We start from the raw sequence: 25,060 nt of genomic DNA on the forward strand, positions 1-25,060 counted from the left end.
GCTGGGATAAAACAATTTGTCAGGCTTTCGGAGGCAATTTTGTGCCCCACTTTGCAGCAGGAATGGGGCAACAGTGAGAGAAAACAAAATCACACAAGAGACTGCCCCTGTCTGAACTCTCTCAAAACAAAAGTGTACAATTAAAACTTTTCTCAAAACATAAATATACAATTAAAACTTTTCTGTATTTTATTTTCTTTGTTGATTTTTTAAACAATTTGTCCGGAATGTTCTCACCTCAAGGATTGTTCTGCCGCTGGTACTGTAAGCAGGACCCAATCCTGCGTGGGAGGCTGGCGGGATACTGGACAGCATTTAATCAGTGGTGGCTGTGGGTCCATAAAATTCTGGCCACGGAGCCAAAAAACAGCAAGTGGGCTAACTTAGCTGGAGAACCAGAGATGTGGGGCTGGATTCTCCGTTTCAATGGCTAAGTGTCGGCTCAAACGGAGAATTCTCGTTTTACGACGGCAGAATCGGCGGCAAAGCCTCACTGATTCCGGGACTGCTGAGGGGTTGCAGCTGCGCCACATAAAGCCCCCGGCTTTACCTGCCATAAAGACGCAGAATGGCTGGGTCATTGGCCGCGCATGCGCTCATGGTGGCCGCGCACGTGCGCTGCCTGCCAAAAACTGGCCCCCTGTAACCACCCTCGCCACCCCCGGACCATCCCCCCAGCCCCCGCTGAAGCCCCCCCACCCCTCCCCCACGCCCCCGACCGTGGCAGCGCTGGACATAGTCCACAGCCGCCACGTCAGGTTTACAAAAAGTGAGCGGATACATGTCCCACGCCGTCGGGAATTTGGCCCATTGGGGGCGCAGCATTGGGGGAGGGCCTCAGGTGATGTCCTCAGGCCATGCGGCGTACTCTTCGAGTATGCCGTTTTTGAGGGGCTGGAGCTTCGGAAAAATGGTGCCAACCCCGATTTCGGTGTAAAAATGGATTCTCCGGCCAACGTGGTTCCGGCGTCAGCGATCAGAATATCCTGCCCGTGATGTCTACACTGAGTGAAAAGAAATGCAGCCCAGAAAGAGGTTTTGTTTTGGGCGTTGGAGTTAAATTAGCTTAAAACATTCAGTGAACCCTGAAATGCTACATTGTCTTGGAGATTGGTGGAGCTGAAGAAGGTTCTCTGGTTTCAATTGATCTGCGAGTTTGCAGGGAAAGGGTTGTACTTTGGACTTAGTGTGGTTTTCAGCTCACAGAGAAGTTTTGGGAGCTGTGAGCAGGCTCTAGGCAGCTAGGGTCGAGATAATTCCTGGAGAGCTGGGAAGGTTGCAGAAGGTCACTGGTTCTGTGTCAGACAGTTAGGGCTCAGAGAAGCCCTGGGAGCTAATTACAGCTCGGTGCAGCAAGGAGATTGGAGTTCGGAGAAATCTGGGGCCGCGCCAACTTAGAGAAGCTGGCAGCCTGTGAAAGAGTTGTAAGTGTGCCGGTGCGATTGAACCATCGGGAAGTGTCAGTTGTTGAGGTAGTCCGAGCAGGAGTGGCTTTTGAGGAAATACAGGAGCGAGCTCTTCAAAAGTGAAGAGTTGAAATTCCTTGCGAGGGAGACAGGAAGGTAAGAAGGCAGCTCACCAGCACCTTATCAAGGTTAGGGATGGCCAATGAATGCTAGCTCAGCCAGGAAAGCCCCCATCCCTTGAATGAATAAGAAAGAGTTTTACCGAGATTATGTGACTCACAGAGATCGCTGACATCTGGGTGAGTTGCTGAGAAATCTATGGGCTCCGCCTCAGTTGCAATTGCCATTTAATGCGTAAAGTGTTGTGTTATGTTTGCTTGTTAATTCATATTTACCTCGTGTTAATTCTGAATGTTAGAGTATAAGGCAGGTAACATAGATTATTTATTCTTCTGCCTTTGTGTAGTAAAGTTTATTTTGTTTGTTTACGCTGCTCAAAAATGTTCAGTTTGAGTTCTATCAGGATCGTTCGACCCCAAGCCTCACACTGCAGACTTCATCTGAATATGATTTCAATCTCAAGATGGTGCTGGAGTGTGGCGATTCTCTGTGAGCTCTCCCAAACAGATCCTCTTTTTACATCTCTTATAATCGTACTAATTTTTAAAAATTTAATTCTAACACTAACATTATCACTAACCTTTCTCCTCTACCTTCCCTTGCAGGTTTGAAGCTATGTATTTACATTGTGTACCTTGTGTTGCCCTATTATGTATTTTCTTTTTATTTTATTTTCCTTTCATGTACTAAATGATCTGTTTGAGCTGCTCCCAGAAAAATACTTTTCACTGTACCTGGGCACACGTGACAATAAACAAATCCAATCGAATCCAATTATGGAAGTAGCTGAGGTTCTGACAAGGGGTAAATTAAAAATTAAATGAGCTCTGAAATGTTGCGCTGTCATGACTTTCAATGATCTTCACCTTCAATATGAAGCTTCATATTTCGAAGATCCTCAAAATGCCTCGCTTCCATCTTTCAGCCTCAGAATTCCAAATTGCTTGCTCCTTGGACAATCAAAATCAACATCTAGGATGCTTCCTGTTAATTTATTGTTTGCCTGTCAAACTACACCTTAAACTCTATAATTAAAAGATTAACTCTTTGAAGCTTTAAATATCCTTGCGTATCCAATCCCTTTAAGTAGCAGTAATTGAAAAGACTACTCACTCAAGGTGTCCCCAGCCGAGTTCAGGAAGGTACGGAAGTTTCTTGATGCGAATAATGCTGTCGTAGACAGAGGGCTGCAGACTTTGGGAAACAGCGTTGGCAAGAATGACTGCGATCATCACTGGCAGGATGTGGGAGATCTGACCCGTGAGCTCAAACACAATCACTGAGGTGGAAATGGTGTGGGTCACTGCACCTGCCAGCGCTGCTGCGCCTGCAGAGAAAACCAGGGAATTAAGCAGCTGGCAGAAAGGCCCAGATTCATTTGGCTCCTAAACTCTGCTCATTCATTCATCTGTGGCAGCCAAAAATAATGATGGCAGCCAGAAAAAGCCTCACCTACAACTGCGTATCCACCTGGCACAATACGATAAATGCGACCATCTGCATGGATGCCATCAGGAAACCAGGCTGCCATGCTTTCTCCAACAAGGCGGCCAAACGCAGCGCCTGAAAAAGAAGCCAGCACAAACAGTGGAAGTGAGAAAAATCATTTACTGCAATGTTACACTTTGTAATCGTAACAATTCTCCCCACTTCATTTGTTTTATCAGAATTCTACAGATTGATGCCTGAAGTACAAAATGCTGTAAATACAAACATTTATTTTCTATTAAGCATTTAATATCTATATTTTGTTCAGATACAGTTTCAAGTCCAAACTTCAAATAGTGGAAACTGCAGGAACTACCCAAAATATCATTGGCGGTATGATTGACCATATTGTTCGAAGGTAATGCAGTACCAAAAGACCTGATAAACTATGAATAAATGGCCAACACTTTAATTTTATCCTCTCTAAAGCCGTATGAGAACATTTCCAATAATAAATGTATTTATAGCACTTCTGTTTTAAATAAGGTGAACACTCCTCACAGCAAAACTCTATATTACGTGGATTTAAAACAGAGGGCGGCATTTTCCAGCTCTTTGCACTGGCAAGATCTTCCATTCCTCCCAAAGGTAAACCGCTCACCCCCAATGGCGGGTTAACCCCCCTGATGGTGGGATGGGCGAGCCACACAAAATGCTGTGGACATGGGCGGGATCTGCCCTTAGCTCAAGGATCTTCTAACTATCTTTAATTTTTCATCTCATCCAACGCCACGATTTCAAATCAACATGAGAGGGAGATGCTTTTCTAATATGAGCTGATTCTAGTTGTGTGTAATTGAAAATTGCTCTTATCAAAGCTCCCAATGCTTGACCACAATTAACTTTTCTCAGATTCCTTAACTCCCTGTTAGACCACACTGAATGCAGATATCTGGAATTCCTTATTCTTGACATGGCTGTTCTAATTCCAAGCAGAGATCTCTCTTCTGTCTTCACTCTATTCTCTTATTAACTAGTTACTGACTTATCTTGCGCTTTCTCACTCATGTTACTTTTACTTTTTGTGTTGCTAATTTGTTTTGCTTCAGTAATGTTTATAACTGATAGTGACTTTGATTGATTTTGTCCTAACTTGGTGTCAGTTCCACACCGACCATTTTCATCCTGCCATTTTTAATTAAGGGAAATTGTTGACTTTGTTCTATGGATTTAAAATAATCTGAATGCAGCTGCAAACAGTTAGAATAAAAGCAACCACGGTGGCACAGTAGTTAGCATTGCTGCCTCACGGCGACAAAGTCCCACGTTCGATCCCGGCTCTGGGTCACAGTCCGTGTGGAGTTTGCACATTCTCCCAGTGTTTGCGTAGATTTTGCCCCCACAACCCAAAGGTGTGCAGGGTAGGTGGACTGGCCATGCTAAATTGCCCCTTAATTGGAAAAAAGATGAATTGTGTACTCTAAATTTATAAAACAAAATAGAATAAAAGCAACCAGTGAACAACGTTGATGAGGAATCAAGAGGCAACACGTTGAGAGAGAGTGTGGTAAACCATCATGGAATCAACATGGATGCAAAATTTGAGATTAGCATTGAGAAAGCAAACGTGGGGATTTCTGAGAAAGAGTAGATTGACTACTAAGAAATAGCAAGAGAAACAATTAAATCACTAAGCCTGACACTAGTTGTGTATGTCTGGAAGTTGGATCAATTGTATACTCAAGGCAGTCGAAGCTCAACTCCGGTATTAATACAGTTGAGCTTCTCAGAAGGAGTGCTATTCAATATTAATTGAATGTAAAGTGAAGTTAAGTGTGCATGGATACTTGCTTGGACATGGGGTTGTGTGTTTTCATTTATGCAAACTTTGTGCACATTTTCTGATTACTAGGGAAATGGTAAAAGACCACATTCAGGAGGTCAACTTCACCACGTTGGCTTCACATGAGCTGTGTTACATCTGGAATCTGCACAAAAAACAGTTGAAAAAGAATCATTCACAGTCTCTCTGATGTTAGGAAGGGATGGTCAACACACAACTAAGGATTGATTCCCTTCTTCCTATAATCTATAGATGTTTAACACTTAAGCTGGCTATCATTTGACTTCTAGATTTAGCTTAATTTGTCTCTCAGACCTTCCAAAGATTGTGACATATGAACATAGGAAGTGAAGGCTGCACAAAGGGTTTTGATCGCTCAGCAAAATAAAAAATAAATCAGGACACTTCAAACAGGCCTAAAATAGATTGAAGCAATACCCAACTGTATTGCTAGAGGGGAAAGTGTATGGACCCTGAACACTGGGAAGACATGGGGGCATGGAATCACACAACTGCAGTTCATGTTTGAAGTCACAGTGCATTCTCAAGGATTGTGGGTTATCCCGTGAATGCTACAATCTAAAGAGTTGCAAATGTCTCATTTCCTAGCTTTTCTTGCGCAGTATTGAAGAGAGCAAAAGTTCAAACAGGGGGGGATTCAAACTATCCCAATGGATGTAATATCACTATGATCTTGCAGTGAAAATCAGTGCCACCAGAATGTGCTGCTTTTAGCTATCAAAAGTCTAACTATGTGCATGTGTTGAAATAAATACTTTACACCAGAAATACAAACAAGGAGTATTCAATATACAAATGTATATTGAGATTATTGAGAGGTGCCAAGGTAGCACAGTGGTTAGCACTGTTGCTTCGCAGCGCAAGGGACCCGGGTTCGATTCCAGGCTTGGGTCACTGTCTGTGCGGAGTCTGCATGTTCGCCTCGTGTCCGCGTGGGTTTCCTCCGGGTGCTCCGGTTTCCTCCCACAGTCCAAAGATGTGCGGGTTAGGTGGATTGGTCATGCTAAATCGCCCCGTAGTGTCCAACAGCTACGTGGGGTTTCTGGGTTACGGGGATAGGGTGGAGTTGTGGGCTTTTTCAGGGGCCGGTGTAGACTCAATGGGGTAAATGGCCTCCTTATGCACTGTAAATTCGATAATTCTATGATTAAGGACAAATGGGGTGCACAAAAATGAATCGTGTAATTTTTTAAAACCTTTAAAACAAATGCATAAACTACTGATTCAGAGACACTACATCTAACTCTGCAGAATGTAAACAAAGAAGTAGAAAAAAAGTTATGCGTTTGTGTAAAATATTGGCCCAGAATATGCTGGAATGTGGTATCACTGTTCATTAGACCTAGGGACTTGCTAGTGCAACATTCAGCTCAAAAATATTTTGTTGGAAGAGTTGGTGTAAGCGTGAACTGAAAAGGTTGAGAGAGCCATTAAGGACTCTGCAACATTAGTAAATGATGGAGCCAACAGAGTATCTCCTTAACCACTGAAATTTAAAGATTGAGAAATAAACAGAGGAGAGAAATGGCTAAAAAGGTGGGTGTGACAGTAGGTGAATTCAATGTCAAATTAAGGGACAGAAAGAAAAACAAAGGGGGAGAAAGAAAGATCGAATTTAGATAGAGACAAAAGGAAATGTTAAGAAAAAACCTGACTTTTAACATCTTTAAAATCTCCAATGATAATTCACTACCTGAAAGACTGAGACTCCCCATATTTGTTTGTTCACTTTCTGGCTGAAGAGGCTGCTCTGTAATTATTAACATCGTTAAGATTATTTGTGCTGGTGCTTACTAGGCTTAGCTTTCTGTGATGAGTTGATTGGGCAATTAATGTTCAAATACATCAAGTTCATGAAAACCAAGGGGAGGTTGAGAGAAAGATCATGGGCGGGATTCTCCACCCCCACGCAGAATTGGCCGCGCCGTCGTGAACGCCGTCGAGGTTCACGACGGCGCGGAACGGCCCCGGTCCCGACCAATTCAGGCCCTGACAATGGGCCAGTATCGGGGCCGCGTCATCTACCCGCGCCAGGCCTTGTCGCCCGCGTAAAAGCGGCGCCGAATAGATGACGCGGCCGGCGCTGCATAACGGACGTCATCCACGGGTTGGCCGGCGCCAACCCGCACATGCGTGGTTGCCGTCGAGAGGACGGCCCGACGATTGGTGGGCACCGATCGCGGGCCATGCCACATTCAAGGTGAAGCCCGGTGCAGGATACCCCCCCGCCCCCCCCCCCCCCCAGCGGTCACGCACCGCCCACGACTGCAGCGACCAGGTGTGGACGGCGCCGGGGGGAACCCGCCGTTTTGGCCTGGCCGCTCGGCCCATCCGGGCCTCAGAATCGCGGGGGTGCCGGAGAATCGCCATTTTGGGTATCTCCAGCAATTCTCCGGCCTGCGAAACTCGACTGGCCCGTTCCCGCCGCTCGGGAGAATCGCGGGAGGGCGTCGGACCGGCGTCCCCGGAAATTTCGGTGGCCCAGGCGATTCTCCCAACCGGCGTGGGAGTGGAGAATCGCGCCCCCTGTTTTTGCACAGCTAACGGTAGAGTGTGTAACTTGGCCAGCAACACGTGGCAATTTGCACCAAAAATGTCAGGCTGATTTGAAAATTAATAAAAGTGTACATCATTCACTTGCTGTTATTTTTTGCAGCAATTCTGACCCATTGAAATAACTGTGGCCGTTATGACAAATAACTGTTGAGGCTTCACATTAATTAAAATAATTTGACCCAATTTTTTTTTCTATTTTCTGATACACCATTCCATTTCCATGTACAGCACTGCCTGATGTCCAGTTTTGGACTTCAAAGACCTTCAGCTGGAAAAGATCTGTTTGAAAGACCATTTGGGCAAATTTACCTTCAACCAGCAGTCACTGAAAAGCAATTGTCTCTTGTTAGGACTCCCATAGGAGAATCCCAACAATTTGTAATTTGTAAGACTGTGAGGGAACACTACCAAACCGCAGGAGTGATATCACTGGCCAATAGGTACCTTTTATGTTAAAACAATCTTTAATTTAAACAGAGAAACAACCACATTAGCCACATAGTAATAGCTTTCCAATTAACAGTTAAAAGTATTCTTAAATAACTGGAAAAAAAACTTTAACTTGCTGTCTACACCTGCCATTGTATATTCCAATGAAACAACCCAATACAGTTCAAAAGACACTTTAAGTTAACAATTAGGGTTAGTTGCTCCTTTTGTGCAGACCTTTGGAGAGAGACCCTTTCAGGAACCACTAGAAAATCCTTGTGTCTTGTTGGACACTGCTGCTCAACTAAAGTACTACAGCAGACTGCAAAACTACACCCAGACCTGGCTCCTCCCATTAATTACAGCATTGGTATCCCAAGCATAAGGCATTCTCCAGTCTCCTCCCACTAAGATGTCCCATGGCCTGCTTAGCTAGGACTAAACAAAACCCCTCATAAATTATCTACATCCCAGGGAACCTTCCAAACATAAAAAATATTCTATTAGCCCTCTATATGTTGACAAGTAAATAGGTAAAATCACTGATTACCTCACCTTTACAACCCCTTAACAACAGCTTTAGCAGACATATTGCCTGAATGTATTTAAATCCACGGTTTTTAATAACATTACTAAACAAAACATAAAATAAAATATATAAAAACTTCCTACATTCATCACACTCTTCCAGATCTATCTGTGGATCCTACACCAAGGTCAGGGTTTTCTACCAGTATTTGCCATGGGCGAAAATGGCGATGCTGTCGGAAAATCTCCCGCTGGAATGGGAATCTCAGTGCTGAGATCTCGTTTCCTAATTTTTCCGCCCCTCGCCACGAAGGGCAGGAACATCATCTCCACACATTTTAATGTATTTGAATATAATTAGCAGGCTCCCCCCAGCCTATTGTCCCCTACCTTCGGAATTCTCCCCTCACCAACATGGCATCAAAACAATTTTTTCACAAACATAAAACAATCAGGGATATTTGCTGGGTTGCACAGGTAAATCTGTCCCCCGGGGGGGGGGGGGGGGGGGGGGGGGACACATACCTAGGCAGTACCCTGCTAAGGTGGCAGGGGGCACTTCCAGGGTGGACTCTCCATGGGACCCCCACCCCCCACCCCTCACCCGCAACACTGCTTTTCTCGCCTGAACCAATACTTTGACAAAAGATACTAAAGATACTGCCCTAAATACCGCCCTAAATCACAACTGAAAAGTTTCTATACGGCAATGCCTTTAGAAAGGAAGATAGGAGGCAGGTCAGAAATCTTCCAAAGTTCATCAGAAATGTGAAGGATGTGAGAAGCCTCGATAAAAGATCAAGGTGAACATTGTAGTTTTAAGGGATTTGTTTTAGTATTGGTAAGCATTAGAAATAAGGTATAGTTTTAAGTGGGTTCAGTTTCTGTGCCTGGAAGGGTAAATCCTATAGTTAGATCCATGCTAGACAAAGATGTTTATATGTGTGGGGGGTTGGTTTCAATTCCAATAGTGATTCTATTGGGCTCAGTGAGGCTTACAGATTGTAGAGTAAATAGAAGTAAGCCGTTGCTTAGCAACTGGTGGCCACTTTCCAGTGGGAAGGGATTTCCTTTACTCTTAGTTTTAACTGGAAGCCAGGGCAGTTGGAGATAGGACACTGTGGAGCGAACAGCTCTCACCTCTGCCGGGAGTAGCAAAGATGCAAGAGTCCAAATGAACAAGAAACAATCCAGATAACCAGGGAATTGGGACAGAAAAAATGTTTAAGATGACAGGAGTTAAGAGACCAAGGTATTGTTCAGAAGAATTCAAGGGAACGTAAACACAGGGGGCGGGATTCTCCGATCCTGAGGCTAAGTGTTGACGCCACCGTAAACGCCGTCGCGTTTCCCAACGGCATCAACATAGCCTCAGGATCAGCAATTTTGGCCCCTACAAGGAGCCAGCATGGCACTAGAGCGACCCTCGCCACTCCAGCTGCTGATCCCGGCATCAACTGGGCGTCGCGGGGTCTGCGCATGTGCAGTGGCACCGGCGCCACGCGCGCATGCGCAGTGGCTCCCTTCTCCGCGCTGGCCCCGATGCAACATGGCGTGGGGCCGGTGCGGAAGAAAGGAGGCCCCTAGCCTGAGAGGCCGGCCCGCCGATCGGTGGGCCCCGATCGCAGGCCAGGCGACAGCTGAGGACACCCCCGGGGTTGGACCACCCCTCCCCCTCCCCCGCAGGCCGCCCCCGGACCCTTCCACGCCGAGGTCCCGCCGGCTAAGAGCAGGTTAGAACAGTGCTGGCAGGACTCAGGTTTTTCGGTACGGCTGCTCAGCCCATCCCGGGTGGAGAATCACCGGGGGCCCAGTAGAGCGGTCCCCGACCGGCACCGCGCCAACGGCACCGATTCTCCGCTCTGTGGAGAATCGCGTCCCGGCGTCAGGGCGACGTGGCGCGATTTGCACCGGTCGCAGTGATTCGCCCGCCCAGCCCCGGGCTGAGAGAATCCCGCCCAGGGTTCTGAGTTAAAGAGACAATTGCAGTAACCAGAATTAAAGTGGGAAAACAGACTACAGAGGAAAAAAAAGTGATATGGTATGGGAATCGAGAGGTAAAGCAATTGTGAACTGTTTGTATAGCAGTCAAGACAAAGTCCTAAAGGGATTAGTGTAAATTCTGGACTGGATTCACTGTAAATAGTGGAGCGCAAGCCCTGCTTAAAATAGTCATTTCTAAAACCTGGACTGGATTTTGAAATCAAATCGCTAAGGGAAAACTTTATTCTGAGAAGATTTTAAAGCATGTTTTTGGGAGTGGAAATTGGAAACTCTCGGGTGACAATCATCTGGGGGTTTCTGAGAAGAAACTTGGTTCAGATCAGAATGTGTGTATTTGACCACAGTCAATCTGTGTGCTTAAAAAGGACTGTGTGTTAATGGGTTAATTGCAGCTTATGGTTTACTGTGTAGTCCATGTTAACCTTAAAATCAGTGGGTATTTGTTAATCTAAGGGGGGGGGAGTAAAGGAGTATTGCATAATAATCCAACTTTTCATGTTTGATAAATGTTTTTTTATCTTATTGCTAAAACTAATTCGCAGTCATGTGACTGTTCCTCCACGTTTTATGAAACAAAAGTAAAAATTAAAGTCTTTTAAGCTAGAGTTCCATTCTGGGATCTTCCCAACCAGTTATAATTTCAACTGGGATCATAACAACTTCAACTGTTACAAGTATTTTAATGGTAATTATGGGGAAGGGATTATTGAGCTTTCAGCTGGATCACATTTGGTAAGTAAAGGACCCACAGCTTTTGTAAAGAAAGATCTTAATCTTAAAAATGTATTTGATCTTGTTGAGAATCTGATAGTATTGATAAAGCCAATTCAATAAGTATAATCTATTTGGGGTAATGAAACAAAATGAAGTTTCAAAATTGAAAGTTTTGTAAAAAAACTTAAATAGGACGTGATTGTACATTGGTGTGCTTGTGACATCTCTTTGAAGTAGAGCTTTGAGTGGAGTTCCAGCAATCAATCCTCCCTGCCTTATGTTTTCTGTAAGCTGCAGAAGAGATTTAAAAGTACATTCCAAACTTTGCTGACAACACATTTTTGTGGGATGTCCAAATGCATCAGAAATGGTGGGGCTTATACAGAGTGGATTTACAGAGACTTAGCAACTATCAGATGATTAGCAAAATTACACGAGAGCAGATTTTCTAAGTTTGCGCCATTGCTGAGGCGGCCCAGCTGCAGAACCCACACGTTGTGAAATTACAGCTGCTCTGCCCATGATTTTCTGTCCACTGAATTTAATCAATGTCAAATTACAAGGAACACCACCATGATTTCTCAAAATGGACAAGTAAGGCTCCCAGAGATACAGATGGGAAGATGGAAATTATCCTTGCATATAATGTGAAGATATTAAATAAGATTTAAAAATCGAATTATGGAAACTTGACAACTTGCACATTGCACCATCTTCACATATAAATAAACAACAGCTTTGCACGGGCACACTGACACTCATCAGCTCTGTCCGCACACATAGCGACAGACACCAGGGGCGGGTTTCTCCAAGCCCCCGCTGGATTGGAGAATCGCCAGGGGTGCCGTGAATCCCGCCCCCGCCGGCTGCTGAATTTTCCGGCGCCGGGGATGTGGCAGGGGCGGGAATCGCCGCGCCGGTCAGCGGCCGCTAGCAGCGCCCCCCCCCCCCCCGGTGATTCTCCGGCCCTCGATGGGCCGAGTGGCTGCCCGTTTGCGTAAATTCGGCGCCGGTTAGAAGCCCCTTCCACGCCGGCCGGTGCGACGTAAACCACTCCGCCGCCGGCCTAGCCCCTGAAGGTGCGGAGGTCTCCTTCGGGGCGGCCCGATGCCGGAGTGATTCAAGCCATTCCTTCGCGCCGGAGTTGCCAGCCCCGCCGGTTCGCAGAGAATCCCACCTATGCTCTGCACACACACATACACAGAAACACATACCAGCACTGCACACACACACACAGCAACAGACACAGACACAGCTCTGCACACTCACAGCGAAATGCACCAGCTCTGCGCGCACACAGCGAAACGCACCAGCTCTGCACACACACACACAGCAACAGACAGACACAGCTCTGCACACACACAGCGAAATGCACCAGCTCTGCGCGCACACAGCGAAACGCACCAGCTCCGCACACACACACACAGCAACAGACAGACACAGCTCTGCACACACACAGCGAAATGCACCAGCTCTGCGCGCACACACACACACACACAGCAACAGACACAGCTCTGCACACACACACAGTGACAGGCACCAGCTCTGCACACACACACAGTGACAGGCACCAGCTCTGCACACACACACATACACACACCATGCCAGACACCAGCTCTGCACACACACACACAGTGACACACACCAGCTCTGCGCACACACACACACAGAGCGACAGACATCAGCTCTGCATCATAGAGCGACAGACACCAGCTCTGCATGCGCACACACAGAGCGACAGACACCAGCTCTGCAGACACACACACAGTGACACGCACGAACTCTGAGCACACAGGCAGTGACACGCAGCAGCTCTGCATTTACACACCGTGACAGACACCAGCTCAGCCCGCACGCGCACACTCAGAGTGACACATACCAGCTCTGTGCACCCACACACACCAGGTGCGTGCACACAGTGACATGCACCAGTTCTGCACACACACACATACAGCGATATTCACCAGCTCTGCATATACACTAATACATACACACACTCAGACATGCACCAACTCTGCCCACACGCACCAGCTCTGCTGACACACACACACACAGCGACACCCAACAGCTCTGCGCGGCACACACAGCGACATTCACCAGCTCTGCCGACACACACACACACACTCAGACATACACCAACTCTGCCCACACACACACAGCGACATTCACCAGCTCTGCCGACACACACACACACACTCAGACATACACCAACTCTGCCCACACACACACAGCGACATGCACCATCTCTGCCCACACTCACACACAGTGACATGCATCGGCTCTGTCAACACACACACACAGCGACACGCACCAGCCCTGCATACACAACAACACGCACCAGCTCTGCGCGGCACACACTGCAACATGCACCAGCTCTGCACACACACACACACTCAATGCGACATGCACTAGCTCTGCACACACATTTTGACATGCACCAGATCTGCACAACACTCACACACAGCGACATGCACCAGCTCTACACACACACTTCGACATGCACCAGGTATGCGTGCGTGCACACACACACAGCGACATGCACCAGCTCTGCACACACAGCGACATGCACCACCTCTGCACAATGCGACATGCATCAGCTCTGCACGCGGGCACTGCGACATGCACCAGCTCTGTACACACACAATGCGACATGCAGCAGCTCTGCACACGCCACCTCTGCACACACATATACACAAACACCAGCTCTGTGCATAAACACACAGCGACATGCACCAGCTCTTCCCACAGTCACAACGACACACACCAGATCTGCACATTCAGAGCGACACACACCAGCACTGTGCGCACATGCACTGCGACATGGATCACCTCTGCGTGCACACACTGCGACATGCACCAGCTCTGCACACATACCAGCTCTGCACCCACACACCACACAGACACAGAATTTATAGTGCAGAAGGAGGCCATTCGGCCCATCGAGTCTGCATCAGCCCTTGGAAAGAGCACCCTACCTAAGCCCACAACTCCACCCTATCCCCACACTTCCACACTATCCCTGTAACCGCACCGTACCTTACTTGGATACTAAGGGCAATTTAACATGGCCAATCCACCTACCCCTGCACATTTTTGGACTGTGGGAGGAAATCGGAACACCCGGAGGAAACCCATGCAGACACGTGGAAAATGTGCAGACTCTGCACAGACAGTGACCCAAGCCGGGAATCGAACCTGGGACCCTGGCGCTGTGAAACCATTGTGCTAACCACTATGCACCAGCTCTGCACACAGACATACCAACACGCACCAGCTCTGCACACACATACCGACACGCACCAGCTCTGCACACTCACATACCGACACGCACCAGCTCTGCACACACATACCGACACGCACCAGCTCTGCACACACATATACCGACACGCACCAGCTCTGCACACTCACAATGACATGCATCAGCACTGTTCACACTCACACTGAACAGCACCAGCTCTGCACACGCACACAACACGCAAGAGCTCTGCACACGCTCACAACATGCAAAAACTCTGCACACGCTCACAACACGCAAGAGCTCTGCACACGTTCACAACACGTAAGAGCTCTGCACACGCTCACAACACATAAGAGCTCTGCACATGCTCACAACACGCAAGAGCTCTGCACACGCTTACAACACGCAAGAGCTCTGCACACACTCACAACTAACACACACCTACTCTGCACACATACAACGACACACACACCCACACCATTCCCCCTCTTGGGGCCAAATCGGGGTGCAGACACCAGTTTTGATCTGTGAACAGTTACGTTTAGTTGATTTTTCTGGAAGCAATCCTCTGCATTCCTGACCTCGTGCACTTTTCCTCTGCCTTTTGTGTGTGTCGGGAATACCTAGTATGAAAAGCACACCTTCCACACTGTGGTGAGGTCCCCATTTGAAATGGTCGATGAAAATCTGGTTTCCACTTTATCTAAATGTGTGATGGGTTGGAAGCCGATTAAGAACACATCAGGTTTGAGAGTTCATGAAGAAAACAGAAAGCCTGCTGAGGAGTCAGAAACCTCTGAGAAGTAAGTGTAAAGTGTCACCTTCAAATGTCACCAATGGGTGCTGTTAATTCTTGTAGATGTGTTTTTAATGCTGTAATTCATCATAGCAATGTGTCCATTTAAAGCCAAGTTAACCTTTATATTGACCACCATGCGTATTTGTTCATGTGCATTACAATGTGTTTCCACGGAGAAAGCGCCATAATGCAGTGAAATATATTATAAGATTTCCTGTCACTGTGTTGTCATCTTTTCTACTGTGATTTTGGCTCTGACTGATTAAAAACCTGGTTTTGACACTAGAAAGGAATCTAACTACCTGCTCCCTTACATCGATTGACAGGCACTCTGCTTTGAAACTGAAATGAGCACCTTCTGTTCTTTCCTTCCACAAAGTGGTCCATTGTTTGGATAGCTGTGACCAGTAGCTAGTGAACACTTGGCTGAATTTCAAGTACTAATGGGTTTCAGCACAGTACATGATCCATTCATTTGAGATTGGATGACAGATTCAAGGAGCTATAACAACAGATTGCCCCTTTGGTGTAGTTTCTAGTTAATAGTATTGCAAGGTTTTTTTACATGGGCGGAATTCATTTGATCCTGATATCAATTATATGGAGGCTTTTATAAGATGGCGAAAGGTTTATTTTCCCCTCTCCCCTCCAAAGGAATGTAATGTATTTGCCATTGATTCTGCATGAAATTGGAGGACTGTACATGGTGTAGTGGAGGGTACATGGTATAGTGGAGGATACATGGAGGGAGAGGGGCAGCAGAGTGATGGCATTGGGAATGGGTGTGAGTGTGAGGGAGCTGCTAGGTGAGGATTAGGGGGCCTTTAAACATTGTTGGGAGCTGGCGTAACTGTTTTAGAGAACTGAGGTGGGCCTTCTAACTGACCAACCTTCACACCCGCATTCTCAAGCACCCCAGTGTGGCAGGTCCTGCACTGCGAATTCGAGCCCAGTATGAAAAATCAAATAAAAGGCATGTGAAAACAAGGTCTAATTTGCGAGCCGTGAAAAGTGCCAGGTTGGGGTTTCCCCTGAGCCCAGAGGAAGATTCGGTCCCAATTCTGTACATTTACCAAACTAACAGATTCTACATCCTTAGAATTAATGGGAAGAAATTTCATCTCCAGAGGAGGTAGGGTCAATGGTACTATGACCTGGAATTTCCCAACACTGGCTCTCGTTGGCTGGTATCTCCATGTCCCTGGGCCATTTCAGAATATGTCGATGCAGGTGGTTGGCAGCTACTCAGCTGCATGCTGATTATTGAACCGGACTCTCCAACAACCTCAACTTAGGAATGGTCATCGCTGCGGCCACAGACTGCCCATAGAAGGGTTCCCCCTCCACAATGGCACTCTGGCAGCTGTGGCCAGTTATTATTTGAAGAAATGTTATTACCTTTTATGCCCAATTTAAAAAAATCCTATTCCTAACTTTTAAGAAATGTGGTCACTTTGAAATTAACTTTTGTTTTAAAAATTAACCAGGTGTGCTTTAAGGTTGACAGCCGAAGGTCACATGACCTGTCCTGTGTATTCAAAGATGATTCACTGTCTTAACAGGTAGATAACCCAAACGAAAAGGTGTTAGTTATACATATCCTGAGACCATCAAAAGACACTCCCAAATTGAATGGGACTTTTTTGAAACAAAAGACCCCCCCCCCCCCACCAACCTCAGGATGAATGTCTTAAAACAATAAACCACGTGTGACTATTGAACCTAAGACCCCAACCATATTTGGAAATAGAACGGAAATTATGAGCAGTCATATGGTAAGGCAGCCAGGTTTGTCCCTTTGTAATCTTTAGATACTGGCAGCACCTAAATAACATTTCTCCCTAGGCATGAGCCCGGAGTGTCAGGGATGGGTAAATGTGTGCTGCATTATGCAGCGTGAGAGGCTGGTGGTGTGGTGGTTAAGATGCATTCACTGATCGTGACCACCCACGTCAGGCCGTTAGGCTTCTTGTGGTCCTGCTGCCAGATCCTCAGGAAGAGACTCCAGGAATTGACCTCCCCTGGTCACCTGCTCTCACTCCCTTCCAAGTCTCCCTGCAGAACCATAGTGTCTCTCCTATGATTCAGAGCAGCTTTCCTATAAGAGGGAGAGGCTGGCTTGAAGAGCAGCAGTCTGTCTGCACCATGTACTCTCTGTGAACACTGCTTGGGCTCTGTTGAACACTCAGGCAGTCAGTAGTTTTGCATGAGTTCCTGAGCCAACATACAATCAACTAAATAAGGGCCAGCACCAAATTCTCATGCAGCTCATCTCCATGGCAATGGGTGTGGCCAGGTTGCGATTCACAATTCTCTGTCCAGAACTGTGTGAACTAATTTCTAGCTCTTGTCCCTCAGAAGGTTTTTAACTTGGGGAATATGTTTATTATCGAATGCACTGAATATAGAAACAATGTGTTACTAATAAAACCGGATCACTTTCATCACCAGGAGAAAATTGGAGGGCATATGCTTCTGTCTCAACAACAGCATAATAATGTTTCATTCATGTCACCTAGTTCTACATTAAAAATGTAATGTTATAGTTTATAATATCCACCCTGAGTATGTACTGTGCAGCCTAAGAACCAGAAATGGTAAAGATGACAGATTAGAAATGATTACATGTGACGTTTGATCTATAGAACTAGGATATAAAGAGACAATCCCAGTGGATTAGTCAAATTGTGCATGTGAGAGTTTGTACAAAATACTCCCAAACAAATTAATGCACAAATTTGCTTTTACAGTAGGTTTCTGCAGCCTTGCTTCTATTGACACCTTTATTTAGGGTTAACCAGTTTTTAAAAAAATTAGAAATCAGTAGCTTTAAAGCCAGTTTAAATTGCTAATTTCAAAACTTCGAATACCTGGAGTATTTTTTGAGTTTTTATTTTTTGCATCAGAAACTGGGAGAGAGTGGGGACAATTGCCCCACAAAAGGGTAAATTTGCAGAAAAATCAACGTTACTGTTTCACACGGCACAACCTCAATAAAACAGGCAAGGTGCTACCAACTTAAAATTGAGCAAAATTAGGGCGGCAAAGTGGCGCAGTGGTTAGCACTGCTGCCTACGGCGCTGAGGACCCGGGTTCGATCCTGGCCCCGGGTCACTGTCCGTGTGGAGTTTGCGCATTCTCCCCGTGTCTGCGTGGGTCTCACCCCCACAACCCAAAGATGTGCAGGGCAGGTGGATTGGCCATGCTACATTGCCCTTTAATTGGAAAAAAATTATTGGGGACACTAAATTAATTTTTTAAAAATTGAGCGAAATGACTTCCGGCGATGCAGAGCTAAGCCGCGCGATTCGGCAGCTCCCGCGAAAACGGACTTTTGGGCCCGCTAACGGAGCCCCAACGGCCCTTTTTAAAAAACCAACCCGTGGGGAAGGAAGGAGAAAGGTCCCCTACTAACCTGCACAGATCGGACCCGCAGTGAAACGGCGAAAAAAGCGGCCCTGGAGCAGCGGGAGAAGAAAGAAGAAAAAAGCAAAATGGCGGCACCCACGGACAGAGAGGAGATGAAAGAGTTCATCAAGTGTTGCTTCGAGGAGCTGCGTAAGGAGATGGTGGCTCCTATACTGGCAATGATTGAAAGACTTGGAGCAACCCAGAAAGCCCAAGAGGTGAAGATCCAGGAAAAAGTGAGTGAGAACGACGACGAGCTCATGGGCCTGGCGGAGAGAGTGGAGCGGCACGAGGCGCTGCACAAGACGTGGGCGGGAAGACTCGAAGACCTGGAGAACAGATCAAGGAGAAACAACTTGAGGATCCTGGGTCTCCCAGAAGGAGTGGAGGGAGCCGATGCCGCGGCATATGCGGGCACAATGATTGGGACGCTGATGGGTGTGGAGGCCCCCCCGGGATTGCTGGAGCTGGATGGGGCGCACCGAGTGCTAGCGAGGAAGCCCAAGGCAAAAGAGCCGCCAAGGGCGATGGTGGTGAGATTTCACCAGTTTACGGACAGAGAGAGGGTCCTGAAATGGGCCAAGAAGGAACGGAGCAGCAAGTGGGACAATGCGGAGATCAGAATATACCCGGACTGGAGCGCGGAGGTCACTAACCGGAGAGCGGGTTTCAACCGGGCCAAAGCGGTGCTGCATCGGAAAGGAGTGAAATTTGGAATGTTGCAGCCAGTGCGACTGTGGGTTACACATAATGGCCAACACCACTACTTCAAAACGCCCGAAGAGGCGTGGACCTTTATACTAGCTGAAAAATTGGACTCTAATTGAGGGTTTGTGTGGGAGGGGGGTGTTTGAGGGTTGTAGTATGATGGTTGTTGTACATAGGGGGTCAACCACGCGCAGGAAATGCTGTATGGGCTGGGGGAGAGGGACAAGGCCATGACAGGAGCTGCGCCATGGGGGGCGGGGCAGGCTTTGGAAAGCGCGGGGTTGTTTTTCCCTCGCGCGGCAAGAAAGGCGGGAAGGGGAACAAAGGAATGTACATTGATTGGGAGATTCCCACACGGGGGGGTCAAAGGGATGGCGGGGGAAGCCGGGGTCAGCAGATGTCAGCTGACTTACGGGAGGGATATGGGGGAGCAAAAAAGCTAGACGGGGATCTAGCGGGGGGGGGGGGGGGGGGTTGCTGCTGCACTGGCCGAAAGAGAACGGGACACAGAAGAGGTGGCTGGGACGGGGGTCCCCCGGCTGGGGGACTGGAGAGTGAGGGAGACGTGGACAAGTGGAGGAAGGCGCAAGGGGCGACTTATGAGTACGGGGAAAAGGCTAGTCGGATGCTGGCGCACCAGCTCCCTAAGAGAGCGGCAGCGAGGGAAATAGGGGGAATCAAAGATGGAAGGGGAGCCACGGATCGAAGTGCAACGAAAATAAATAAGGTATTCAAGGACTTCTATGAAGAGCTGTACAGATCCCAGCCCCCAGGGGGGGAAGGGGGGATGAGGTGATTCCTGGACCAGCTGGGGTTCCCGAGGGTGGAGGAGCAGGAGGCGGTTGGTTTGGGGGCACCAATTGGGTTGGAGGAGTTGAGTAAGGGTTTGGGGAGCATGCAGGCGGGGAAGGCCCCGGGGCCGGACGGGATCCCGGTGGAGTTCTATAGAAAATATGTGGACCTGCCGGCCCCGCTACTAGTGAGGACCTTCAACGAGGCAAGAGAGGAGGGAACTCTGCCCCAGACAATGTCGGAGGCGACAATCTCCTTGATTCTAAAGCGAGACAAGGATCCACTGCAATGTGGATCGTACAGGCCGATTTTGCTCCTCAATGTGGATGCTAAGCTATAGGCGAAGGTACTGGCCACTAGGATTGAGGACTGTGTCCCGGGGGTGATTCACGAGGACCAAACGGGATTCGTAAAGGGCAGGCAGTTAAATACCAATGTGCGGCGGCTCTTAAACGTGATAATGATGACGTCGGAGGAGGGAGAGGCGGAGATAGTGGCAGCTATGGACGCGGAAAAAGCCTTTGACCGAGTAGAGTGGGAGTACCTCTGGGAGGTATTGCGCAGGTTTGGGTTCGGGGGAGGGTTTATTAGATGGGTTAAGCTCCTTTACAGCGCCCCGGTGGCGAGTGTAGTGACGAACCGGCAGAGGTCGGAGTACTTTCGGCTGTACCGAGGGACGAGGCAGGGGTGCCCCCTGTCCCCCCTGTTGTTTGCATTGGCGATCGAACCCTTGGCCATATCACTTAGGGAGTCTAGGAAATGGAGGGGGATAGTCCGTGGGGGAGAGGAGCATCGGGTATCGCTATATGCGGATGACCTGCTGCTATACGTGGCGGACCCAATGGAGGGGATGGTGGAGGTCATGCAGACTCTGAAGGAGTTTGGAGAGTTCTCGGGCTACAAGCTTAATGTAGAGAAGAGTGAGCTTTTTGTATTACAGGCAGGGGACCAAGAAAGAGGGATAGGGGACCTACCGCTGAGGAGGGCGGAGAGGAGTTTTCGGTATCTGGGAATCCAGATAGCCAGAGGTTGGGGGGCCCTACATAAACTGAATTTGACGAGGGTGGTGGAGCAAATGGAGGAGGATTTAAAAAGATGGGACATGCTCCCGCTCTCGTTGGCGGGTAGGGTGCAGTCGGTCAAAATGGTGGTCATTCCGAGGATTTTGTTCGTGTTTCAGTGCCTCCCCATCGTGATCACTAAGGGCTTTTTCAAGAGAGTACGTAGGAGTATTATGGGGTATGTGTGGGCAAATAAGACCCCGAGGGTTAGGAGAGGGTTCTTGGAACGCAACAGGGACCGAGGAGGGTTGGCTTTGCCAAACCTAGGGAATTACTACTGGGCAGCAAACGTGGCGATGATCCGCAAGTGGGTCATGGAGGGAGAGGGGGCGGCATGGAAGAGGATGGAGATGGCGTCCTGTAAGGGAACGAGCCTGGGGGCGTTGGTAACGGCACCGCTGCCGCTCTCGCCGGCAAAATACACCACAAGCCCGGTGGTGGCGGCAACACTAAGGATCTGGGGCCAGTGGAGAAGGCACAGGGGTGCAATGGGAGCATCGGTGTGGTTCCCGATCAGGGGTAACCACCGGTTTGTCCTGGGGAAGATGGACGGGGTGTTCCAAGGCTGGCATCGGGCGGGGATAAGAAGAATGGCGGACCTGTTCATTGACGGGACATTTGCGAGCCTCGGGGCACTGGAGGAGAAATTTGAGTTACCCCCGGGAAATGCATTTAGATATATGCAGGTGAGGGCTTTTGTGAGGCGACAGGTGAGGGAATTTCCGTTGCTCCCGGCACAAGAAGTTCAAGATAGGGTGATCTCGGGGGCATGGGTCGGGGAGGGCAAGGTGTCGGAAATATACCAAGAGATGAAAGAAGAGGGAGAAGCGCGAGTAGAAGAATTGAAAAGTAAATGGGAGGAGGAGCTGGGGGAGGAGATTGAGGAAGGGCTATGGGCGGATGGCCTGGGCATGGTTAATACCTCCTCCTCGTGTGCCAGGCTCAGTCTGATACAATTTAAGGTGGTTCACAGAGCGCATTTGACGAGGGCGAGGCTGAGTAGGTTCTTTGGGGTAGAGGATAGATGTGAAAGATGTTCAGGGAGCCCGGCGAACCATGTCCATATGTTTTGGTCATGCCCGGCATTGGAGGGGTTCTGGAGAGGAGTGGCGGGAGTAATATCCCAGGTGGTGAAAGTCCGGGTCAAGCCAAGCTGGGGACTAGCAATATTTGGAGTAGTGGATGAGCCGGGAGTGCAGGAGGCGAAAGAGGCCGGAATTCTGGCCTTTGCGTCCCTAGTAGCCCGGCGAAGGGTCTTGCTATTGTGGAAGGAGGCAAAGCCCCCCAGCCTGGAGGCCTGGATTAACGACATGGCGGGGTTCATAAAATTGGAGAGAATTAAGTTTGCTTTGAGAGGGTCTGCACAGGGGTTTTACAGGCGGTGGCAACCGTTCCTAGAATATCTCGCGGAGGGTTAGAAGAAGGTCGGTCAGCAGCAGCAGCAACCCTGGGGGGGGGGAACGAGAGATTGTTTGAGGGGATGGACGAGCGGGAGATGGCATGGAGGGTGGGGGGAAACGGTACGTGCGGCCAAGAGCCAGTGTATAAAGCTATGTAAATATACCATCTTGCTATGTATATATCTTGCTCAGGGAGATTTTGCATTATTTTGTTACGGGTGGGGAGTTACTGTTTGTAAGGGGAAAAAATTGTGTTGTTAAAAAACCTTAATAAAAAAATATTTTTAAAAAAAAAATTGAGCGAAATGACATAGTTATTTACAAAGTTCAGGCATAAATCATATGAGCATTCAAACATATGACTTGGGAGTAGGAATAGGCCAGCAGGCCCCTCGAGCCTGCACTACCATTCAATAACGTCATTGGTGATCTGATGGTAACCTCAACACCACATTCTCACCTATCCCCTTGCTTACCAAGAACCTATCCACCTCTACCTCAACATTTATCAAAGACCCCGCTTCCACTGCCTTTTCAGGAAGAGTGTTTCAAAGACACATTGTCCTCTGAGAGAAAAACAAATCTCTTTCTGAAATGGGTGACAACATGGGCGTCATTCTCCGACCCCCCGCCGGGTCGGAGAAAGGCCGTTGGCCGCCGTGAATCCCGCCCCCGCCCAAGTCTCCGGTACCGGATATTCGGCGTGGGCGGGATTCGGGCCGCGCCGGTTGGCGGGCCTCCCCGCTCAATTCTCCGTCCCGGATGGGCCGAAGTCCCGCCAAGAAATTGGCTGTGCCGCCGGCGTAAATTAAAGTAGGTATTTACCGGCGGGACAAGGCGGCGTGGGCGGGCTCCGGGTCCTGGGGGGGGCGCGGGGCGATCTGACCCCGGGGGGTGCCCCCACGGTGGCCTGGCCCGTGCGCGATCAGGGCCCACCGATCCGCGGGTGGGCCTGTGCCATGGGGGCACTCTTGCCCTTCCGCCTCCGCCACGGCGGAAGTGACTCTCCCCACTGCGCATGCGCGGGAAACTGTCAGCGGCCGCTGACGCTCCCGCGCATGCGCCGCCTGGAGATGTCATTTCCACGCCAGCTGGTGGGGCAACAAACGCCATTTCCGCCAGCTGGCGGTGCGGAAATCCCTCCGGCGTCGGCCTAGCCCCTCAATGTTGGTGCTCCGCCCCCAAAGATGCAGAGCATTCCGCACCTTTGGGGCGGCGCGATGCCCGTCTGATTGGTGCCGTTTTGGGCGCCAGTCGGCGGACATCGCGCCGTTGGTGGAGAATTTCGCCCCAGATTTTTAAATTGTGACCCATAGTTCTAAATTCTCCCACAAGAGGGAACATCCTCTCCGCATCAATCCTGTCAAGATCCCTCAGGATCTTATATGTTTGAATCAATATGTTTCTTACCCTTCTAAACTACAGTGGGTACACACCTAACCTTCCAACATTAACACGACCTACCCATTCCCAGGTATTGGTCCAGTAAACCTTCTCTGAACTGCTTCCAATGCATTTACAACCTTCCTTAAATAAGGAAGCCAGAACAGTGCAAAATCTAGTTCTGTGGAAGGGTCATTTGGGCTCAAAATGTTAACCAGTTTCTCTCTACAGATGCTGCCAGTCCTGCTGAGTTTATCCAGCATTTTCTGCTTTTATTTCTGCACAGAAATTGTGTTTAGTCATCCTTTTCCCCTCCGTCATCAATTAATACAGTTTGCCAGCCCATGCTTTCTTAATTTTCCTTTGATCAGGCAAGGACTGCTGCCATCTCCACAGAAGTTGCAATCGGATTACAATATTCACACCATTTCAACTGTGGACTGATTTGCTGGTTACCAACCAAAGTAGGCAGCAAGCAGTATCGTAGACTTGACGGAAAGAAAAACCGCGAGGAATATATAATGGGTGTGTATTCTGAAATTGGCCACATCACACTCCTGCCAGTATGAAACATTCTGTCCCAGGGATAATTGTGGCTCGGGGTATTGTAGTTAAGAGCTTTGGCCCCATTCAAGATGCAGTTGGGTATTAGGATGTGGATGGAGATCAGCAACTTTTCCATCATCAGGCCAGTTTCGCCAACATGGCCCAAATGTCTTTCCCTTCATCTTTTGACTTAATTAATCCCATATGATCACACTAGTTAGACTATATCTCCGGCCATGCTCCAGTTTCACTGAGACACCAACCCAGTCTTCGTAACTGGTTTAAATTCAAAGTTTTAGGGCATATTATGTGAACTTTCCATCGTGAGGTAATTTGTGTTTTTGGGAGCACATTCTGGGGACGCAGATGAAAGGACGTTGCATTCACGCTAATGGGTGGAAAATTTTATAGAGCCCACATTCTTCCTATGCATGGTGGAAAATATTTGCTGCTTCAATCTACATGACATGTGCACAGTTTTCTGAGGGCTACCCAGAAACATGTCCACAGTAACTATGCTCAAAGGTTCTCCACAGCTTAAACAGAGGCTTCAAGGCTTAAAAACAGAATCAATCATTTACAGTTAAGTGTCAAACCTGGGACTAAATATAGAACCGTAAGTAAATGTTACATTGGTCTTCATAGCCAGAGGATTTGAGTATAGGAATAGAGATGT

At 48.2% G+C, this 25,060-nt stretch overlaps 1 protein-coding gene across 3 annotated transcripts in view; it reads right to left on the reverse strand.

Annotated features, from left to right (window-relative positions):
- The window catches only part of clcn2c (chloride channel 2c), an 870,815-nt gene that overhangs the window by 160,916 nt on the left and 684,839 nt on the right, over positions 1-25,060 (reverse strand). For all 3 annotated transcript variants that reach the window (XM_072474258.1, XM_072474257.1, XM_072474259.1), the window contains 2 exons: positions 2,979-3,089; positions 2,640-2,853 (listed from right to left, as the gene is read on the reverse strand). In XM_072474258.1, the coding sequence (XP_072330359.1) occupies positions 2,640-2,853; positions 2,979-3,089 (325 nt within the window). The remainder of the gene's footprint in view (positions 1-2,639; positions 2,854-2,978; positions 3,090-25,060) is intronic.

This window comes from Scyliorhinus torazame, chromosome 14, assembly GCF_047496885.1.
Source record: "Scyliorhinus torazame isolate Kashiwa2021f chromosome 14, sScyTor2.1, whole genome shotgun sequence".
NCBI lineage: Eukaryota > Metazoa > Chordata > Chondrichthyes > Carcharhiniformes > Scyliorhinidae > Scyliorhinus > Scyliorhinus torazame.